Raw genomic sequence first — 22999 nt, 5'->3', positions numbered from 1 at the left:
TGCATCACCACCCAGGTAATACATCTGCAATGTGCATACTCTGGACTGAACTAATGTCACTCTGCTTGGTTTTACCTTACACCATAGTTCAGCAAGATAAAACAATGGGGGATCTTCTCATAGGGCAGAGGTTCTCAACCTGTGGGTTGAGATGTTTACATTACCATTCATGACAGTAGCAAAATTATAGTTATGAAGTAGCAACAAAAATCATTTTAAGGCTGGGGTCACCACAGCATGAGAACTGTATTATAGGGTCACAGCGTTAGGGAGGTTGAGAGGCACTGCCACAGGTCTTCTCTATTAGTTTCTGTTAAGCTATAATTATTATAAAAGTTGACTTTTTTTCTTTTTGTGTATGTGTGCGTGCGTGCGTGCACGCACGCACGCTAGAGGAAGGTGTTTGGTCCTGCTCTGTTACTCTTCTTATGAGACATGATCTCTCAGTGAACCTGAAGCATGCAGTTTGGGCTAGACTGTCTGGGCAGTATTCTCCTATGAGAGGCTAGTCTCTGATCCAAAACTGCTTGGGTGACAGACGTGTGCAGCTTCAGATGGGTGCTCAGGATTTCAACTCTGGCCCTGCTTGTACAGTGGGTGTTCTAACCCATTAAGCCATCTCCCTGGCCATTAAAGTTTAAAATGTTGTAACTGATATATCACACACACACACACACACACACACACACACACACACGCCTATATTTATGAGATACAATGTGGACTTATTAAATTACTCTAATTAATACAATCTACTCACCCCACCCATACTCTTTTTGCACTAAAGCCTTTGAAATCTGCTCTCTCACAAGTTTAAAAAGACGTTATTGTTTACTGCAGCCACCGTGCTGTGCATTCTCCGAGATGTCGGTCTCCCACTTGGCATCCTTTGTCCACACCTGCCCCTGCCCAGCCCAGTCCCTCCCTCTCTCACATAACCACCACACTACTTGTTACTACTGTGACAAAATCCAAAGTACTGGGGTTTTTCTTTTAATCAAACTTCCTTATTGAAGGGAGTGAAAAATCAGTAATGTAAGTATTTATTCTTCTTTTTCATAAAAGTGACCCCTGCATTTATTATAAATAATTACAACCTATTATAGATGCCCTGGCCTGTAACAGTTTCTACATCACATTGCCCTGCACTGCACAGCTTGGCTGGAATCCCCACCATGGTGGAGTTGTGGCATTGCCCTGGGCTCTGCTGTCCCCAGCCCATCTGTGCTCTGTCCCTCTTCCATCCCAGGCATCAAGGATGCTGCTGAGGTGGTTGTTGCAGTCTTTCCTCATCAAACATAGCCTGCATTCAACCGCTTGTGGCATTTTACAGTGGCATAAAAATACTAAAGCACCGCAGAAGGGCCTTGGGTGTTTATATAAATAATGTATTGTATATAAAATCTCCCAAGAGAAATCTGTGTCAGTCTACAGAAAGCCACTGTCTCAGGGGACCCATGCCATTTGTCTGTAAATCCAACACACTGCAAGCCATTTGCAATCTGCAAAGAAAAAAATCCATCCAAAGGGGAACAGCACAATCTTACTGCTTTGTAAGATTAAGAAACTCATTCTGGTTTAAATTTTAACTAAATACACATTCCTCTCAAACAAGATAGTAAAATCCAGCCATTGAATTGACCTAGCGTTGCTAATTTATCCTTCTGACATGTAAGTGTATCAAAATGTTGGTGATGAAATCCTTTATATATTTTTGTTAATTCTAATATTCAATTATAATTTCCATCTTAGTGAGTCACTGTGCTTATGCCCCTTAGAAGCCAAAGCTTCAACTGCTCTAGTGCTGATTCTTCCGGCACTTATTGTTAATTAAAAGGTAAAAACTATTACTAGAATATCTGCAATCAGGCTTTCAAAGCCAGAAACATCAATATCCAGTAATTGAGAACATTTTGGAGCAAAATTTTAATAAGCAAAAAAGTCAGAAGAGGGGAAATGTTCTTTATTATTTCAAATGGAAATCAGATCAGTATATCCTATTGAAAAGTTGTAATTGCCCATGCCTTCCAGGCTTCTGTCCAAATTTTTCCTATAGCAGATGTTAAAGAAAAGGAATGTTGCCAGGCTTGTCCATTTCGGCAGTGTTTACAGATACAGCACACCAACAGAATACTGTTGGGGTTTTTGTAGAAGCTAACATCAAGATGAGCTCTGTTAATGTACTTGTGGGCTGAACCTCATCCTCATCTCTGAGGTGGGCAGATGGGTCCCTAAGTAAATGCTATGCTGAATGTGGATAAACCGTAGTGGTGAACTGTGTTGAAGGCACAAACTAGTTCATACCCAAAGGGGTGCAAAACCCAATATCAGAATTGAATGGATAATACAAGCAAAAGGACAAGAGCAGAAAAGGCATGTCTTGGAACAAACTCCTTAACACCAGAGGTAATGGTAAGCCTGACTTGACTGAATACCAGCCTGTTGGTCATAATGGTAACTGACTCAAGTGTGTTTCACATCTTCATCAACTCTCCCATACACCAAGACACACCATCTAAATTGTGTGCCTAGTGTTCATATGCATTCCAGAAAACATTCCCCCATACTCCCTACTTTTGACTATCCAGGATTCTGACAAGACAAAGATGACCCACTCAAATTAGAAATATTTGACAAAGTTTTAATGAAGGGACTACTTACAAAACTTTGGAAAGAGTATAGGGAAAGTTGAGTGCATATCCAATACTCTAGATCTGTTCTCATCCTTCAGTGTAAGAGGAAAGAAAGTGCCAATCAAACCAGGAAGGAGAACGTGGGCAGAGAGGTCAGGCTCCTGAGGAGTCACCTTCTGTAGAGAGAGCAGCCAGCTAAGGCAGACCCACAGCAGGAGAGCCAGGGCTCCTGCTCCTTTCTTCCTTCAGGCTTTGTTTGAGTTCTTCTTGGTCCAAAGGAAAGATCATTGATGAAGTCTGTAGGAAAGGGCAGTCTCTACTATTCGGGAACCAACAACTGCCTGTGCAGTTTAGGAAAACTAAATGGTATAATACTTAAGTGAGCTAATAAGTATAGAACAAGTTTTCTACTATATCATTAATTGTACAATTATTTGTGCATCCTGTCATTTTGTCCCCACATGAGAGGCACAGAGAAAGGGGCCCAGGCCCCTGGGTGGATCCTGTGATTGCAGTGTAGTGCTGTTTGCTATATAAACAATCTCATTTCCTGCCCAGAGTCATCAATCCCAGGAGAAAAGTCGAAAAGGAGCACTTCAGATACATGACCCAAGGAGGTTATGATTGTGACAGGGACTATGATCTGTTGAATTCCTAAGCAATTACCTCTCTCTTCCTCTGTATGATGAGTTGTACATGACTGTCCACATCAGAAACTATGTTGTATGTATGTGTGCATGCATGTGTATATGTGTTTGTGTATATGCAGGTGTGCATGCACACGTATGTGCCTGTGTGTGGAGGAGAGAAGACAACCTCAGATGTCATTTCTCAGGTACCAACAACTTTGTTTTTGGGGACAGGGTTTTTCACAGGGCCTGGGGGTGGCCAATCAGACTAGCCTGTCTGCCCAGTCAGCTCAAGAGATATGCCTGTGTTAGCCTTCCCAGCACCGGCACTGCAAGCGCACACCGACACACCCGCCTTTTTTTAAAGTGAGTCTAGGTATCTAATTCAGGTCCCCATCCTTTTGCAGCAAGCACTTTATTGCCTGAACCATCTCCCCAGCCTAGAAAATGCTTCCAACCAATGAAGGAGAAAGAGTTACTCAGTGCAGATGACCCAATTTAGGACTTGCACTGTAAATCGAGTCATTGACTGTTAGGTCTGCAGAGGAGGAGGAGGAGCAGGAGGAGGAGGGAGGGTGGGAATGATAGTTTCTGTGGTGAGCGACGACAGTGGTGGTCGTGACGGTGAGAGTTAGGGTTGTGAAGGTGACGTGATCCACATTTCACTTCAATTTATGGACAAACAGCCTATGTACCTCACACCAATAGTTCCTTAAAGTGTGGTATCAGGGTCATTGCTTGAGTCAACTGGATATTTTTATTTTAATCTTACACTCCCTGTCACAAAAAGCAAGGTTTTAGAGCTGGATGTGGGTGGCGATAGCTTGCCCTTCAGTTTCTGACTGTGAAATGCAGTAATAACAGGCTTGATGTGATGGTTACTGCTGCCAACTTGACAAGGTGTAGTGTCACTAAAGAGACAAGCGTCTGTGCACGATTGTGAGGGAAGATCTAGATTAGATTAGTTGGGGTGGTAAGACTCCCACAAAATGTCAGTGGCACCATTGCATGGGATGGGTACCCACACTGCACAAAACAGAGAGCAAACTGAGCACCAGTATTCATCTCTCTGTTTACTGACTATGGATGCCATGGGACCAGTGTGCCTCACACTCCAGAGACCACACCTTCCCCACCATGGACTGCATTTTAGGTTTTAGGGTTTTGTTTTTTCTTTTATGATCTCAACAAACAACTTAGCCAGTACATTTTACACAATTATTTTGTTGTAAGAAGAGTAATGTCCATGACTATGACAGGTGTTGAACAACAAAATGCATCATGAAATTTAAATGCCACTCAAGCCCAAGGTTATAAACATTTGAAGGGAAGATATTTGGTATTTTAGATTCATGTTATAGGCCACTATGGACTTTTGCACTTAAAATTTTCTTTAAAAACACTTTGATTTAAAAAATAAAGCAACTAATTGGGGGTAAATACATTTTTAATTAATTACATTTGAAGAAATATATCACACTTGTAAAAATAATCCTCCAGAACAATAACCCTGAAGTTCTAGTAAAAAAAAATAGGAAATATGGCGAGAATAAAATATCTTCATGTTCAGTTTTACAAATACACATAACCAAATTCAGAAACGTATAGTTAAATTTTAGAATTTGTGTTACTAGATGAAAATATTGCCATTGTAGAAAAGAAGGGAGAAAGGAAAACAAACATATCATTTAAAGTTGTAGATATGGACTATTTTGCAATTTATCTTAATGTTCTAATCCCAAATGGTGCCCTGTCTTACTTTCAAATGTTTGTCATGGAAAACTGAAGTCTGTATGTGTTCATCTGAGGTGCTAACCAATCTGAATTATCACAGACTACGGAACTTCCTTCTATCTTGCTTGGTTGCTTGTTTAGCAATCATCCTTGCAGCCTGTCTAAACAATTCTCTGTGCACTGACATTTGCAACAATGTGTTTACATCACAGAGTTAGGCCCTGTCATTTGATATTATGAGAGGCTGTATATCCCAGCAACCCGCATACCTCACTTCCCCGTTAGCAAGACGTTATAATCCGGTTTTTATCTGTTGTGTTTAATTACTTTGGCAGGCATTAACAGTAGATTACTGAAAATCAATGGGGAAAAAATAGATGAATTTAGGTTCTGTGGGGTTAAGAAGTGTCACATGCTTTTAATCCTGTGAAGATCTAGTTGAGAGCTACAGCTTCGTCCTTTGCAAAGACAGAAGCTATACCATGGGACTTTCATCTTTCCATTAATTCTTGGCCCCTGTCATGGCTACTTTTGGTTTCTAACTTGTCACACCTGCAAAGAGAGAACCTCAACAGAAGAACTGAGGTCATCACACTGGCACATGTGCATGTCTGTGGGACATTCATAGCACGAATCATAAAAGGTCTTACTAATAAAAAAATTGACGCCAGATATTGGGGTGAAAGATGAAACAGAACAGCCAGCAATGTCCTTCCCTCTATGAAATCCTCAGCTTCAAGAGCACGAGTTTCTGTTTCATCACACCTTATATACCTTTCTCTGCCCAGACATCACTTCCTGGGATTAAAGGCATAGGTCCTTTCCAAGCAAAGACATGAGATCTCAAGTGCTGGGATTAAAGGCATGTGCCTCCACTGTCTGACTCTGTTACCAGTGTGGCTTTGAATTCACAGAAATCTAGATGGATCTCTGCCTCCAGAGTGACAGGATTAAAGGTATGTGTCACCACTGCCTGACCTCTATGTCTAATTTAGTGGTTGGCTCTGTCCTCTGATGCTCAGATAAGCTTTATTGGGTGGGGTACACAATATATCACCACAGACATTTCATTTTTATAATTTACTTTTAATTGCATTTTATGTGTGTGGGTGTTTGCCTGCAGTTATGTTTGTGCAGCACTTCTGTGCTGGTGCCGCCAGAGCCAGAAGTGAGTGTTGGAGCTCCTGGAACTGGATGCTGTGAGCTACTGTGTGGGTGCCAGGAATCAAACCTATGTCCTGTGGAAGAGCAGTCTTTTAATCACAGAGCTGTATCTCTAGCCCCTATGGAGCATTTTATTAATTGATGTAGGAGGGCCCACCCAGCCCACTATGGGCAGTATCATCTCCAGGAAAGTGGGTCTGGGCTACTTAAGGAAGGCCGCTAAATGTGAGCCTGTGTGTAAGCTAGTAAGCAGTGCTCCTCTGTAGTTTCTGCTTTACCTTCTGTCTTGAGTTCTTGCCTTGGCTTCTTCCCTCCATGGTGGACTGTAACCTGTAAGATGGGATAAACTCTTTTTCTCCCCAAGTTCGGTTATGGTGTTTATCAAAGCAACAGAAAATAAACCAATACAGCCTCCTATTAAAGACTGGATCACAGTACAAAACTGACAATCAATAGCCAACCATGCATCCTGACTCTAGTGTTGAATCTTTTTAGAAAAAGGGATTTGGGATTCCTTGAGCTTGCAAAATGCTCAAGGAATTTATGTATTCCTTAGCATCAAACCTGTTGATACCCACCCCAGATCTCAGATGGGTGTCCCACCTTTCCCACAGGGGATACTACTCCTCTCCTCCAAAGCACCACCCTTGGGTAACCACAGCCACTTGGATCAGAGCATCTGGGAACATGTGCTACCATCCATGGTCCCCACCAGCACCCAAAGCTAAAGACTGAGGAACGGGAAGGTCAGGATAACAGCTGCTCACCTGCTGAGGGTTATACTGACTGTGGGATGACTCCGATCTTTGAGACTGCCCATACAGTAGGACCTGGCTCATCTGACTCACCACAACCTTGGTGGCTTCTTCCTGTTCCTAATTCCCTCATGCACTCCCTGCTTTTCTCCCAAAGCCTTCCCTTATAAATGGCCACCACAGCAATCCCCAGTTCTAGGGAACCCAAGCCAAACCTTCCCAGAGCAGACACTAATGGTCTTCCAGTTCTGTGGTGGCTGATGTTCTCCGCTATTTCTAACAGACTCTATCCAAATGCTTTACAAGCACACTTTGGGGAGGGAGAGCGGGGAAGATCACGTGCCAGTTTTGTGACTGTGTGCAAGGAAGTTCCTAACGTCTCCAGAGTCCCTCACTTGTAGAACTCAGGAACCAGTACCCAGGGAAGGCTGCAGCTGGCAGGGGCTGCCCTTCTTGGTGGGTGTCAGGCACGGCCCTGCACTTCAGTTCCCAGCTCTAGAAGAACAAAAGACATCTGGGGCTTCTGGAAAAGAAGCTATGACAAGCCTGAGCATCAAACCGCCCTTTGAAGCCTTGCTGACAGAGGCGGTTACGCTTGGGCCATAGCTACTGGGTTGAGTCTCAGAGTGAAAGGCCAGGTCTCCACTTAACTCTGTGCTGTCAGTAATGAAAGCTATCAAAACTAAGCCAAAATGTGCCCCATTGTTGCCCTGTAAATCTCACGTGGGCAGCTTAATGAGGGAGGGACATTATCTTTTCTCACACTCCAGTTTTACTCACATAAGAAATGTGCCCCATATTGGCAATTAACTTGAGAGATTAATTAAACCCAACAGCAAGTCTCATTCCTTCCGTGGTGCCTTTTGATATCATGGGAAGGCACCAGCATGCTGTGGACACTTAGCACATGTTAAATAATAATTACTAAAATAACCCAACTAATCTGGACTCTTTTTGTTCTTTGAAAACTGGCAGCTAACCTCCACAATAAATTAATTCCACAATCTGATACAGCTTCTCAATACTTCACATGGTCCTATTTCTAAATTTTGTTTTATGACTCTCAAATCCCCAACAAATACTGCCCAATAATTGTTTCTTTTCCCAGCAACTTATTCAATGATAGTTAATATACTTCACAGGTTCTTTTGAGGAATGAGAAAGTAGCAATCAGACAAAACACAAAGTTGGAGTCATTTGGGAGATGACATTCAATCTCCCCACACTGTGGCTAACCCCAGCATGAGAAGCAAAGCTGAGCACGTGCGCAGCCTTGGCCTCGGCCTGACCTGCAGGCCACCAGGGCTGTGCTGGCTCTTTTCTGTTTGACCCCCAGATTCTTCCCGATTTCTTGTGCCATTTTGGTTTGTCTGCTCCTTTATTTCTGGGTGCTGGATTTGAACACAATGTCTGATAAACACTTTGAGGAATGAAAGGCATAACACCTTACTACCAGCTATGCTCTCAGCCACTATCTTTGTGTTTTTTTTTTTTCTGAAGTGCTAAAATGTCTTCTACTGCCACATGTAACATTAGTGTTAAGAAGTAGAAGCTTAAAACCTTACAGTTGACTGAACGGTTCTCTAATGTTTGCCTTGGTGAAAGTCAATAATATGCTTTATCAATGGATTGCTCTAGAATCATGAACCCGCCTTGGTTGCCAAATGAGTATAATTGCTCACATGCAGTCACCATATGAATAATGGCATCTATACATGTCCACTTCTCCCCCAGAAGTGATTCTCAACAATCTCACTACTATTTCGTTCCGAAACAATAGAAGTTTCAGAACGAAACATATATCTTAAATATTTTATCTACCCAAGATTAATAATTAATTTCCTTTTTGGTGTACTTGCTCAACAATGTTCATAGCGACTTTATTTGCAATATCCAGAACCTGAAACAACCTAGATGTCCCTCAACCAAGGAATGGATAAAGAAAATGTGGTACATTTACACAATGGAGTGTTACTGGACTATTTATTTTTTTTATTTTTTTATTTTATTTTTTTTTTTTTTGGTTTTTCGAGACAGGGTTTCTCTGTGTAGCTTTGCGCCTTTCCTGGATCTCGCGCTGAAGACCAGGCTGGCCTCGAACTCACAGAGATCCGCCTGCCTCTGCCTCCCGAGTGCTGGGATTAAAGGCATGCGCCACCACCGCCCGGCTTACTGGACTATTTAAAACAAGGACACCAGGAACTTGAAGGCAAATGGATGGAATTAGAAAAAAGATCATCCTGAGTGAGGTAAATCAGACTGAGAAAGACAAACATGGTATGTAGATATTATCTGTAAAGTAAAGGATAACCATGCTACAATCCACAGTCCTAGAGAGGCTAGGTGACAAGGAGGGTTCATGGGAGGGGACACTCAGATCTCCCTGGGAAATAGAAGAGATTTCGTGAGTGGAGTGGGGGTAGGTGAGGAAGGAAACATGAGTGATCAGGTTGAGGGTTGGGGAGGGACAGAGGGAGAGAGATTACTGGAAAGGCGATGCATTTTGGGGTCGGGTAAAACCTGGGACAAGGGACTCTCACAGGAATCTACAAGGAAGACCCCAGCTTAGAATCCTAGCAATACCAGATACATAGCCTGAACTGGCCATCTCCTGTGACCAGACTGGTGCCTAGTCCAATTGTCATCAGAGAGGCTCCCTCCAACAACTGATGGAAACAGATGCAGACCCAGAACCAAGCATAAGTGGATCAGGGAACCCTGCAGAAGAGAAAGAGAAAAGATTGGCAGAGCCAGAGGGGTCAAGGACACCACAAAAGGAGTCACAGAATCAACTAACCTGAGCTCATCAGGGCTCATAGAGACTGAACTGACAACCAGGGAGCCTGCATGGGACTGACCTAGCCACTCTGCATGTATAACTTGGTCTTTTTGTGGGACTCCTAACAGTAAGAGCAGGGGCTGTCTCTGACTCTTCTGCTGGCTTTCAGGACCCTATTCCACATACTGGGTGTCCTTGTCCAGCCTTAATACATGGGGAAGTGCTTAGTCTTACTGCAATTTGCTATGCCATGTTTTGTTGATACTCATGGGAGATGTGCCCTTTCATAAACAGAAATGGAGGAAGAGTGGATTGGAGGTGGGAACAGAGGGGGATGGGGAGACTTGGTAGGAGGGAGGGAGGCTAAATTGTGGCTTGGATGTAAAATAAATAAATTTATTTAATAAAAAGAAAGAAAAGAAAGATAAATACCCTGTCTGGTAGAACTTCTGATTAGCAAATGACCAAAATCAGGACAGAGAATTAACAGGTCTTGACAAAAGGGAAATGTGACATTGCTATGGCTTCTTCACAGTCATGTGGCTATTGACACCCTGAAGGAAAAGATGAAAAGAGCTTGACTATTTCCTGTCTGGTCTGGAGAAAATTCTATAACAAGGTGACGTTTTAGACCCAGTCTGAAATCTTTATGCAGAAAAGTTACATTAACAAGTCTTTTATATAGCAAGAAGCTTTATCAACCAAGGTGGCATCTTGACACTAGAAAGAGATGATAATTAACATAAGGCCCCATGTCCCAAAAATAATAACATCATCTGAAGCATGAAAACTCCTGGCATGGTTTCAGTTACTACAAAAGTGTCTCAAATGTTAATGTACTTGACAACAAAGCATTCCTATACTTGATAATAAGGAGATGATAAATAGACAGTTGTATTTGTTAGGCTAACAATGATCTTAAACCTGTAACAAAGTAAAATATTCAATCCAATTGACCCAATATTAGTCTTTTAGTCCCATTTTTCACTACAGCTATTATTTGTGACCCCATGCAAAATGTCCTACATGCACTCAGCCATTCCTTCAACCATGCAAGCCTGAATGATAGATACGATGCCCATGCCCTGTTCCCACAAGAAGATCCTCGTGCTCACTGGGGTTGAGTGTCATGCACAGCCAGAAGGCATCAGACCCAACAGTTATGGGGTGCAGTAGTCCTGATATTCTGTTCAGCTTACTGGTGCAGGCCAAAGCCAACAGTACAAACGCCAATGCAAAAACTTGCCTTAGAACCACAGCTGTCCTTAGCTCCGTCAGTGCTAATACTGTCAATGATATGAAAGGCATATCTCACATCCATCTGATACTTTCTTTTTTGACACAGGTATCGTGTAGCCCAAGCTGGCCTAGAATTCACTACACAGTCAAGGACAAAGTTGAACTTCCAATCTACCTGCATCCTTAGGGGTTTACAGAGGTGCACCACCATAGCCACTTTTATGTAGTGCGGGGGACCCAGACCAGGACTTCATGCATATTAAGTTCACATGCAGTGACATGCATAGTAGGCACATACTCTACCAACTAAGCCACATCTCCAGCCCCTTCACCAATTGATGCACACAAAGTCTCTAAGCTCAATTCGAATCTTTCCCATTGTAGCATAGCTGTGCAAGGAGAAACAGTAACCTAAGGAGCTGCCCATCTCTACTGTAGGAAGTAACAGTTGGAAAATGGAATCTACAGAGTGCCATTGCATTCTCAGTACATATAAGAGTAGTGATATCATGACCCGTCATTTACATGATGATACATTAATGCTAAGTCAGCAATGGTAATTTAATTCCCATCACCTTGCATGAAAAATTCATTTTCTGTAGATGATTCTGTAGCCACCTCTCTCTCTACAAGATAGAAATCTTGAGGAGACAGGTGACTGAGCAGTCAGAAATCACATACACTGGCTGACTTAGCAGTCTTTAGAGTCAAATTGCAGGGTTTTTTTCTCATGTTAGAGGATTTTCCAAAGTGTTTACACCTTACACAATTCTACACAACAGATTCTGCAGTGGTTCCTTCATGACAAACCAGCAGCACTCAATCGTGGGCATAAAATCATTGTCTACCACTTTCAGAATCGAGTGGTTTACCTTTTCTTCTAACTTACTCTCCCGCAGGAACTGATCTGAAATGCTGTTTCAGGCAGAAACCAGGCCCACAAATTCTATGTGAATCAAGTCTTCAACACAAGTGTCACTTACTAAAATCCTGGAGACATCCGAAGCCATGGGGACCAATCATCAGCAAGCGGCCAAATGGCTGCTAAGTCCTTCATCCTTCCACGTTCACAGGTTTAGATGTGATCTTCCAGTGCAGGCCACAGAGTCAGACAATCGATTTCTAGATCTTCAAGTTTTCCCCCCTAAAATTGATCTGAACATGTCAGGAGCCATGGAGCCAACAGTCTCTGTTTAAACAGTTTGCCTTTTCATCTGCAAGTCACTGTCAAAGAATACCAGGCTCCCAAGGAAGAGTTCCGTGGGAGCCAAGTACAAGGGACTCAATAAGAAACTCCAGCTGAGATGGTGCCTGAGCTCCCACTGCAGACCTCCTCACACGTCTAGCCACTCATCTTAACAGAACTCAGAAGATTCATGACAGGCCAGAAGAGGCCCCAGAGGCAGTTCATTTAATTACAAAAGTTCAACTTGGAAGACAGTAAGCTGGGCCTCAAAGATTGACTCAGCAAATTTGTTTTTTTCAAAAGAGATTATATGGTGAACATTTTTCATAAGGCTTTGCAGCTAAGCCTCCAATTCCAAGGTTTTCATGAAACAAATTTCAGGCATATTATAAAGAAAAGCATCTTGTCTAAAAACACCAGTTACTGGAGTTTGGAATATCTGTTGTTCTCAAATGTATCAGCTTGAGCAAGGAGCCTCTAAAAGAAAGTCTGGGGTCACTTCCAGAAATGGAGACATGAATGTCTTCTATGAGTGTGAGACAACCCTCTTTTAAAGTCAGGTTTTCCTTTCTGCAAAACAAAAATTGTGCAGTCAGAGGATAAACCACAAAACAGTATTTAACAGGGAGACACCAGGTCATTTTTTTAAATACCCAGTAAAGGGTTTTTAATAGTTCATTGATATAAAAATCCTGCCAACCTAATCTACGTAAATATATGAGGAAGATTTCAATGGCCGCATCTAGAGAAATGTACCAACTGGAACTACACTAGAGCTTGGCTTGCTTCTGAAATAATACTGTACACAATAAAAGAACAACTTCTTTTTTAAAAAGCCCCACGTCAAATGTATGGTGTATCAATAAATGTAGCTCTTAGATGGAGTGATAGTTCAACACTATTTGTAAGACATTTATGGTCTTAATACATTTTGTGCTAATAATAGTAATAAAACCTCAATCTGTTTACCATTTTTGAGACATAGATTTAGGGTTTTAATTTTTAATATTCTGATTCTCTATGATAATCAACAAACTTTTTAAGCATATTATATTGATCAAAATCCTGTGAGAAGAGCAAATGAAATATGAGTTTTTAGAAATTAACAGTATAAGTGTATCTATACGCAGACATATACATACTCTTTTTTGAAGATATGTCCACTGGTAGATTTCCCATGCTCCAGCATTGGATAGCTGTACACTCATGTACACATGGACAGAACCAACATGTTATCACAAACAACACCCCCACCAAAAAAAAAAAGACACACACACACACACACACACACACACACACTCAGTTTGGTTTCGTTTCCTCAGACAGAGTCTCATTATGTTACCTAGTCTGGTTATGACCTCATATCCCTCCTCCCTCCTGACTGCTAGGATTATAGGTGTGAACCACCACACCTCACTTACGCTTTTATTTTTTAAAGTACATGATAGTGAATATTAAATCATTATAGTATTAGATTCCAAGTGTATATACTTTTAAAACCACATTATTTTAAAATGTCAGATTTTACAATACATCAGAAATAATGTTCTTTGTAAAACCTGAAACAACCTCAGAAGCTGACAATTTGTCCAGAGTCCTTCTAAGTTCAGAGAAGTCAAGACCATGGTAGGACCTTCTACTCTGCTCCTCTTGCCTTGTTATTATATTCTAGAATTAGGAGCTGTATTGATCTAGTATATCCTTGGAAACTGGATTTATGGCAAGCAGAGATTCCCCAATCAGTGGTATGTGGGTATGACTAACTTTCAAACAACTACAATATTAATTACTCGCCTTTCCATAAGAGTCATTACCATGTTCTTTCTGATAATGATCTCCTCTGGTGCTTTTGAAATGTGTTCTAGGTTTATAATAATTCAACTTCTATGCACAGCTTTTCACATTTTAAGTCTAAAATATGAGTATGTTGCTTTGATGCTGTAGATCACTTCTGGCACCCACCCCTTTGCAAGTGTCTTCACAAATACACTATAGTTCAGCACAGCACAGAAAGCAGCCAGAAAGGGATGAGATGGTGGGACAATATCAGAGAAAGGGGTGCGGACCTCTAAGCAGCAAGGTTGTTCAAACCTGAGGCTGCTTAAATCGCATCATTACTAACTCACAACTGGATTAAAACATGAATTCTTTTTCATTTAAGAACAGAGATGGGGCCAGTAGGCGGGGCCGTCCCGGCCAGGCCCTGCGCGCTCCGCCCCCACTGCTGCCCACGCGCGCGCGCCCGCCCCCGCACGTGGCGCCGGAACTCGGCGCGGGCCCGCTCTGCAAAGTAACAACTCTCGTCCCAGTGGAATAGAAGATGAACTCAACTGAATTCGGTGAAGATGTAGAAGAAGTTGTAAAAAATAACGCTGTGAAGGTAGAGGGTGATGATGCTCCGCTGGACTACTCCCGGAACTCCAGGGCCTCCGAGAAGCACCCCTTGGACAGCGTCCTCACTGCCCTCCAGGAGTCCAGCAAGCGGAAGCAGCTGGGCAGCGACAACCAACCAGACTCCGTCCCCAGTGTGAAGAGGAGACGGTTGATACCCGAGGCACTCCTCGCAGGCATGCGCAACCATGAGAACAGCTCACCCTGCCAGGGAAACGGGGAGCCAGCCAGCCGGGGCAGGAGTGGCAGCTGCGTGTGGCCTGCAGAGGAAGAGCCTTCCAATGAGGCCACCACTCCTTCCTACAAGAAGCCTCTGTATGGCATCTTCCACAAGATCATGGAGAAGAACAACCCTCCCTCTGGAGACCTGCTCAGCCCCTATGAGCTCATTGAAAAGGCAAACTTCAGTAACAGTCCTCCTCTACGCCTGCTGAATGAGCCTCAGAAACGGGAATGTGGTGCTGGGGTGGCCAGTGATGGGGACCCCAATATCTACTTCCTGATCCAGAAGATGTTCGACATGCTCAACACGCTCACATCTAACATGTCCCAGCTTCACAGCAAGGTGGACCTGCTCTCCCTCGAGGTGAGCCGTATCAAGAAGCAGGTGAGCCCTTCAGAGCTGGTGGCCAAGTTCCAGCCTCCGCCCGAGTACCAGCTCACTCCCGCCAAGCTGAAGCAGATCGTGGAGCAGAGCCTGTCCTGCGGCGACCTAGCCTGTCGCCTGCTTGTGCAGCTCTTCCCCGAGCTCTTCAGCGATGTGGATTTCTCCCCCGGCTGCAGTACCTGCGGCTTTGCCGCCAAGCGGAAGCTAGAGTCGCTGCACCTCCAGCTTATCCGCAACTACGTGGAGGTCTACTACCCCTCTGTGAAGGACACGGCTGTGTGGCAGGCTGAATGCTTGCCACAGCTGAACGACTTCTTCAGCCGCTTCTGGGCCCAGTGGGAAATGGAAGACAGCCAGCCAGGCGGCCAGGTCACCAACTTCTTTGAAGCCGACCAAGTGGATGCCGGCCACTTCCTGGACAACAAGGACCAAGAAGAAGCTCTGTCTCTGGACCGCAGCAGCACCATCGCCTCCGACCATGTGGTGGACACACAGGACCTCACCAAGATCCTCGATGAGGCCTCTTCCCCAGGTGAGTTTGCTGTGTTCCTCCTGCACCGGCTCTTCCCAGAGCTGTTTGACCACCGGAAGCTGGGTGAGCAGTACAGCTGCTATGGGGACGGTGGCAAGCAGGAGCTGGATCCCCAGAGGCTGCAGATCATCCGCAACTACACGGAGATCTACTTTCCCGATATGCAGGAGGAGGAGGCCTGGCTGCAGCAGTGTGCCCAGCGCATCAACGGTGAGCTGGAGGGCCTGGGGCTGGAGGCGGGCAGCGAGGGGGAGGCCCCACGGGACGACTGCTACGACTCCTCCAGCCTGCCAGATGACATCTCAGTGGTCAAGGTAGAGGACAACTTCGAGGGCTATCGGCCTGGCCGGCGCTCCAAGAAGATCTGGCTGGTGCCCATTGATTTTGACAAGCTGGAGATCCCACAGCCTGACTTCGAGATGCCAGGCTCAGAATGCCTGCTGAGCAAGGAGCAGCTGCGGAGCATCTACGAGAGCAGCCTGTCCATCGGCAACTTTGCCACCCGCCTGCTGGTGCACCTCTTCCCAGAGCTCTTCACCCACGAGAACCTGCGCAAGCAGTACAACTGCAGCGGCTCCCTGGGCAAGAAGCAGCTGGACCCTGCCCGCATCAGGCTGATCCGCCACTATGTGCAGCTGCTCTACCCGCGGGCCAAGAATGACCGCGTGTGGACTCTGCAGTTCGTGGGCAAGCTGAACGAGCGCTGTCGGCGGCGCAGGGACACGGAGCTGCGGCGCTCCTACCAGCAGCAGCACAAGGTCCACGTGCCTGGCCCCGAGTGCCGGGACCTAGCAAGTTATGCAATCAACCCCGAGAGGTTCCGAGAGGAGTTTGAGGGGCCCCCACTGCCTCCTGAAAGGAGCAGCAAAGACTTTTGCAAAATCCCCTTGGACGAGCTGGTGGTCCCCTCGCCAGACTTTCCGGTGCCTTCCCCCTACCTGCTGTCAGACAAGGAGGTATGTGAGATCGTGCAGCAGAGCCTGTCCGTGGGCAACTTTGCTGCCCGGCTCCTGGTCAGGCTCTTCCAGAACTCTTCACCGCCGAGAACCTTCGACTGCAGTACAACTACTCCGGGGCTTGCAACAAGAAGCAGCTGGACCCCACGCGGCTGAGGCTCATCCGTCATTACGTGGAAGCTGTCTACCCCGTGGAGAAGATGGAGGAGGTGTGGCACTATGAATGTATACCCAGCATCGATGAGCGGTGTCGCCGCCCCAAGAGGAAAAAGTGCAGACATCCTCAAGAAAGCCAAGAAAGTGGAGAAGTGAGAGGGCTGGGCCGCCCAGGGACTTGGGTCACCACAGGCTGAGCAATGGGCGGGGACCGAGCATTGCTCCGGAGCTCGTGTACGGTACCCACAGACAGGCACCTTATGTCAGTGGCGAGTGGTTTCCTACATTTGCACACGTAACACCTACCCAGCCACAAGAAAGAAGCCTTGAATTCGGTCTCTTGTATTCACGACTCTATTCTGTGATCCCTGGTGGCACGGCCGGAGCCTGGGAGTAACCATGCTGTGAAATCCAAGAATTGACAGGGTAGTCCCTCCTCAGGGCTGGGGCGCCCTCCCTAGCCCTCACAATTCAAAATACAAATTTAGACTAGATGTGGTAGTCCACACCTCTACTCACAGGCCATTGGACCTCTGTGAGCTCAAGGCCAGTCTAGTCTACATAATGAGACCCTGTCTCAAAAACAGCAAAATACAAATTCAGCAGCTTGTTTCTCTCCCATGTTTTGCATGTTCCATTTTTATCTTTTTTTTTTTTAATTAAAATGAAATCCTTTTCAAGAAAATCATCGGGCTCTTTGGTAGTCATTTTATTTAGGGGAAAAGAAATCTTAAAATATTTGAAATGAGATACTGTAAGATTACTTAAATTGCTGGGATTTTTAAAGATGATTTTAGATTTATGCTTTTTTTTTTTCTTTAAAGAAATGCCATATTCAGGCGTTATGGGTACCTGGCTTCAGGCGGCACAGTGGCTAGTTTTACTAATCCTGTGTTTGACATCTGAGTTTGGAAGAGTCCAGAGGCCCCTTGGATCCAGCCGACAGGATGGAATCTAAGTACTAGAAGTAGTGTGTAGCCCCTTGATACTCTATGAGTCCCCTTCTGCCGGGCCCCCCCCCCCGAAAGGTTCCCTGGGGCTCAGCCTGTCAGCCTGCCCTGGGGTGCTCATTGTAGACAGAACGCTGGAAGAAGACGTGAATGTAGATAGATGTGGAGGGAGGCTCAGTTCACCGGACTCCACGTGAGCTGTGTCCTCCACAGCCCTGTTCCCTCTGTACACAGAGATGGGACACAAGGTGTAGGGACATTTTTGTGTGATTTATGGGTGGGCTTCTCTTGGTTCACCAAGAACTGTTTACTTTTCCATGAATTTGTACAAAGTCCTATCCCCCGACCTCAGTGTTAGCTCCTCCCATGAGCAGCATGGCCTTGTACCTCGAAGAGCCTAGGGCTCTTCTGCGGGTGTCGGAAGGACCCAGACCATCTTAAATGGAGCACCCCTGCCCCTTCCCAGCCCCACTCAGACCTCCTCAATCCTTCCAGGAAGTTCTGCCGTCCTGGCCCGGCCCACCCCTGCCCTGGAGGCACACATGTCTTCTACCCTCCACACTGGGCCAGAGCCTAAGAAGGAAAGGAAGCAGTGTTTCCAAACTGAATCCATCTACCATTGACCTAGAAAATGAATTGAGTTGCCTGGGTAGTCATAAAAGCCTCGTGGGACATTTCAAATGCGGTAACTTAATGGCTTACTATTTTGCTACCTTAATATGCAGAAATGATAGAAATAATCTATGAATTTTCTCATGCAGATAAGAACTTTAGTTCTAGTAGACAATATGATATAATTTTGCATGTACCCAATGGGCATTTAAAAAAAATAACAATTTTGAATACTATAAAGCTTCTATTCACTGTCATTTTCAGGTAATTCATGCTGTAACTGTAAACCTAAATTATTGATGTTGAGAAGTACACAGGGCCTTCATGGCTCTCTGTCACATGACCACACCTGCGAACATATCTCCTTACTAAAAAGTGGGCAGGGCGGGGGGTGCTCCACAAACAAAGCAACCTTCTTTGTGCCTAGAAAGAAGGTCACAGGGGCATCCAAAAGACTCCCCTTCCCCTTACTTGGGCCTCTCTCCAATGCCTTAGTCTCTCTCTCTCTCTCTCTCTCTCTCTCTCTCTCTGTTTCTCTCTCTCACACACACACACATGCACACGCACGCTCGCATGCACGCACGCACGCACACACTACCCCAAAGATGGCTGTGGCACGCTCTCACCCTTCCACTAGTCAGAGAGAATTCCATGGATTTGCTCTGGTCTTGAGGATATAACCAAGAGGATTCCAAACCATGTGGAAATTGTCCTGCTTTCTGGAGTGGAGCGTGGCCCCGCAGCGTCAGAAGCACAATCGGTTGCTGAGTTTTTACAAGTCCTGTCTGCTCACAGCACAGACGGTAGGTTCTCGGAATTAAGCGTGACTTTTTGTAACCCAGAGCGTGTTGAATTCTGGGAAACTGTTTTAGTTTCCTTAACACTTTAATTATGTAGGGCTTCACCCCCCACCCCCACCCCACCCCCGCACCCCGAATCTCACTGTCCCTTTCAGTGAAAAGAGGCAGACACTCTGGGAGCTGATTGCTACCCCCTGGACTGTATGGTAGCCTCACTTCCCATCCATACAGGTGGCTCCAGGGGGCATGTTTTTTTTTCATGAATCAATATAAATAAAAAATACTTATTTTTTCAGAATTTAATGGGTTTCATGAAATCTGTTGGCGACTGCTTTCCTTGTTCCCCGTCTAAATTCTTCATTTGTGTTTTGGGTTATTTTTGCCTTGTATACAGAGGATTAAAGATTAGCACAGACATTCTGACGTTGACTAAGGTAGTATGTCACAGTGGGTGGTAGAGGTCTTGCTTTTCTCTGTTAGGAAGTTGTTAACGAATGTATGAATGTACAGTGTTCGAATCCTGCTCTTAGTTCACGTGGCCGTGTCTGTAAGATGACAGATGTCAGGGAGTAAAGTGTCCAGTGTCGTTAGTGCTCAGTGCCCTGCCCCTTCAGTGTCGAGCCCCAAGCCTTCCTTTCCTTTCAAGTTAGGGGGTGACGGGTTTATATCAGCAGCAATCATCAACCGACCAATGGGATCTACTTGATGGTGACTGGATTTGGCCTGATCACACCACAGTGCGGCTGCTTGGGTCCTTGTAGAAATAGCCTCAGTTTCTACCATTCCCCCAGAGATTGCTTTTTGCCTGACTGAGAGGGACCTGGAGACTCCTGGTTGGAGGTCCCTGGGTCATTCTGAAGTGGGGGTGAGGGCCAAAGTGGGGAATGAAGTGGGGGCTGGTACTGCTGTGGGAAGTTCTTGCCTCTCGTAGATCCAGCCTTAATGTCTGACATCCCAGCATGAGCAGACCCTGCACAAAGTGGATATCAGAGTTACTACTATGAGGAGTGAATAACTGTGAGGTTAGATTTACCAAAGAGAACAAGATACCACATCCTGTCTGCCTGTTACCATTGATTGGAGTGCACCCTTAGAAAACTGAATGTAACACAAACCAGGACATTTTTGGAAATTGTATGCTCTCTAGCAACTTTGTGTGAATTTTTATACAAGCACTGTTTTATTAATTATATAAAATATAAAAATAGAAAAAAAAAGAACAGAGATGGGGTTGGGATTTAGCTCAGTGGTAGAGCACTTGCCTAGCAAGCACAAGGCCCTGGGTTCAGTCCTCAGCTCCAGAAAAAAAAAAAAAAAAGAACAGAGATACCTGTGGTTTGATATAGTTCTTGTCATACATATATATATATATATATGTATGAAATTCTCAAAAATTAGATAATATATAACTAAATATAAATGAGTGTGGTTTAAAGCTTTAGAATTTATCAAGAAGTGCTTACATCTATGTATATGGTCTATGTGATACATATTTAAGTATGTATACTCTTCACTTAATAAATGTGGTTGGACGCCGGGCGGTGGTGGCGCACGCCTTTAATCCCAGCACTCGGGAGGCAGAGGCAGGCAGATCTCTGTGAGTTCAAGGCCAGCCTGGTCTCCAAAGCGAGTACCAGGAAAGGCGCAAAGCTACACAGAGAAACCATGTCTCGAAAAACCAAAAAAAAAAAAATAAATAAATGTGGTTGGTATTCCACAAATGAGAGTTAGATTAATTGTTAATTCCTAAACGGAATTCAACACTAGCTCTCTTGGGAGAACCACACCCTGCTTTTGAGAAAAGAGTACTCTTCTGCTCTACTGTGTTTCCAATAGAGCCAGAACAGTGAGCTTGTTCAGAACCAAAGAACTGGGCTTCCTACACACACAGGCCATATCTAGTTCAACTCTGATTAGGTAACTGACAAAAACGGTAGCTTCTCTTCCATCCAATGCACTGTACTTGATGGGAACAGAAACGAGAGCTATTTGCACTGTGTGTGGCAATGGGAGTACAATAGTGACTTTGCTTACCAGAAAAGAACTGTTGCTGGTAGGATCAGAAACTGTTTGTGATTCAACTCCTTTTATGAAGAGGAATTAAACACTAGCTTGCCTTAGGAGAAACATACTCAGCTTTTGAGAAAGGAGCACTCTTCTACTCTACTGTGTTTCCTATAGGGCCAGAACAGTGAGCTAGTTCAGAACAAAAGAATTGTACATTGTACATACACGGGACACATCTAGTTCCACTATACTTAGGAAACTGACATAAGCAGTAGCTTTTTTTCTGTCGAGTACACTGCACTTGCTAGGAATAGATGCAAGTGCTCTTTGCAATTTTTATGGCAATGGGAGCTCAATAGTGAATTTCCTTAACAGAAAAGATCTGTTGCCAGAAGGACCAGAAACTGCATGTGATTCAACTCCATTTTAGAAAGGGAATTCAACACTAGCTCTCCTAGGAGAAACAGATTCTGTCTTTGGGAAAGGAGCATTCTTCTATGCTACTGTGTTTCCAATAGGGCCAGAAGAGTGAGCTTGCTCAGAACAAAAGAACTGTGCTTCCTACACACACGGGCCATATCTAGTTCAACTCTGTCTAGGAAACTGACAAAAACAGTATCTTCTCTTCCATCCAATACACTTTCACAAGCTGTAAATAGACGTGAGTGCCATATGCACTGTATAGAGCAACGGGACGCAGTAGTGATTTCCTTACCAGAAAAGCATTGTTGCTCATAGGACCAGAAACTGCATGGGATTGATCTCTGTTTATGAAGGGGAATTCAACACTGGCTCACCTCATGAGAAACACACTCTGCTTTTGAGAAAGGAGTACTCTTCTACTCTACTGTGTTTCCTATAGAGCCAGAACAGTGAGCTTGCTCAGAACCAAAGAACTGTGCTAACTACAAAAACAGGCCCTATTTAGTTCAGCTCTTTTTAGCAAACTGACAAAAACAGTAGCTTCTCTTCTTTCCACTACACTGTACTTGTTGGGAAGAGATATGAGTGCTCTTTGCACTGTCTATGTCAATGGGAGTACAATAGTGACTTCCTTACCAGAAAAGAACGGTTGCTCGTAGGACAAGAAACTGCATGTGATTCAACACCATTTATGAAGGGGAATTTAACACTAGCTCATCTATGAGATACACACTTTCCTTTTGAGAAAGGAGCATTCTTCTATGCTACTGTTTTTCCTATAAGGCTAAAACAGTGAGCTTGCTCTGAAAAAAAAAAACAAAACTGTGCTTCCTACACACACGAGCTATATCTAGTGCAACTCTGCTTAGGAAACTACGGGTAAAGTAGCTTCTCTTTTGTCCAATACACACGCGAGTATTGGACTTGGTTGAAACACACAGGAGTGCTCTTTATACTGTGTACGGCAATGGGAGCGCAGTAGTAACTTTTCCTCACCAGAAAAGAACTGTAGCTGGTAGGATCAGAAAGTGCATGTGATTCAACTCTGTTTCTGAAGAGGAATTCAACACTAGCTCTCCTAGGAGAAACAGACTCTGTTTTTGAGAAAGGAGCCTTCTTCTATGCTACTTTGTTTCCAATGGGGCCGGAACAGTGAGCTTGCTCAAAACAAAAGAACTGTGCTTCCTACACACACGAGCTATATCTAGTGCAACTCTGTATAGGAAACTGAGAAAAACAGTACCCACACTTCCAACCAATACACTGCACATGCTGGGAATAGATGTGAATGCTATTTGCCCTGTATAGGGCAAGGGGACACTTTAGTAATTTCCTTACCAGAAAAGAACTGTTGCTCAAAGGACCAGAAACTGCATGTGATACAACTGTTTATGAAGGGGAATTCAACACTAGATCAATTATAAGAAACACACTCTGGTTTTGAGA

At 44.4% G+C, this 22999-nt stretch overlaps 2 protein-coding genes across 4 annotated transcripts in view; one reads left to right on the top strand and one right to left on the bottom strand.

The window, feature by feature from the left end:
* Positions 1–22999, bottom strand: part of LOC128100332 (NOP protein chaperone 1-like) — a 168446-nt gene that overhangs the window by 29670 nt on the left and 115777 nt on the right. The window contains exon 4 of one of the 3 annotated variants that reach the window (XM_052722369.1): positions 6439–6490. The exons of the other annotated variants lie outside the window; for them this stretch is intronic. Within the exon in view, the coding sequence (XP_052578329.1) occupies positions 6439–6490 (52 nt within the window). The remainder of the gene's footprint in view (positions 1–6438; positions 6491–22999) is intronic. 3 annotated transcript variants of the gene reach the window in all.
* LOC128100327 (BEN domain-containing protein 3-like) lies at positions 12697–19194 on the top strand. Its single transcript, XM_052722366.1, is given in 3 exon segments — positions 12697–16669; positions 16672–16880; positions 16882–19194. Coding segments are annotated over 3 exon segments (2475 nt in total). The 5' UTR covers positions 12697–14439; the 3' UTR covers positions 16918–19194.

Source organism: Peromyscus californicus, unplaced genomic scaffold (assembly GCF_007827085.1).
Source record: "Peromyscus californicus insignis strain IS unplaced genomic scaffold, ASM782708v3 Scaffold_78__1_contigs__length_188168, whole genome shotgun sequence".
Taxonomy (NCBI): Eukaryota; Metazoa; Chordata; class Mammalia; order Rodentia; family Cricetidae; genus Peromyscus; species Peromyscus californicus.
The sequence above is the reverse complement of the archived record's forward strand: the minus strand, read 5'-3'. Positions and strand labels throughout refer to the sequence as shown.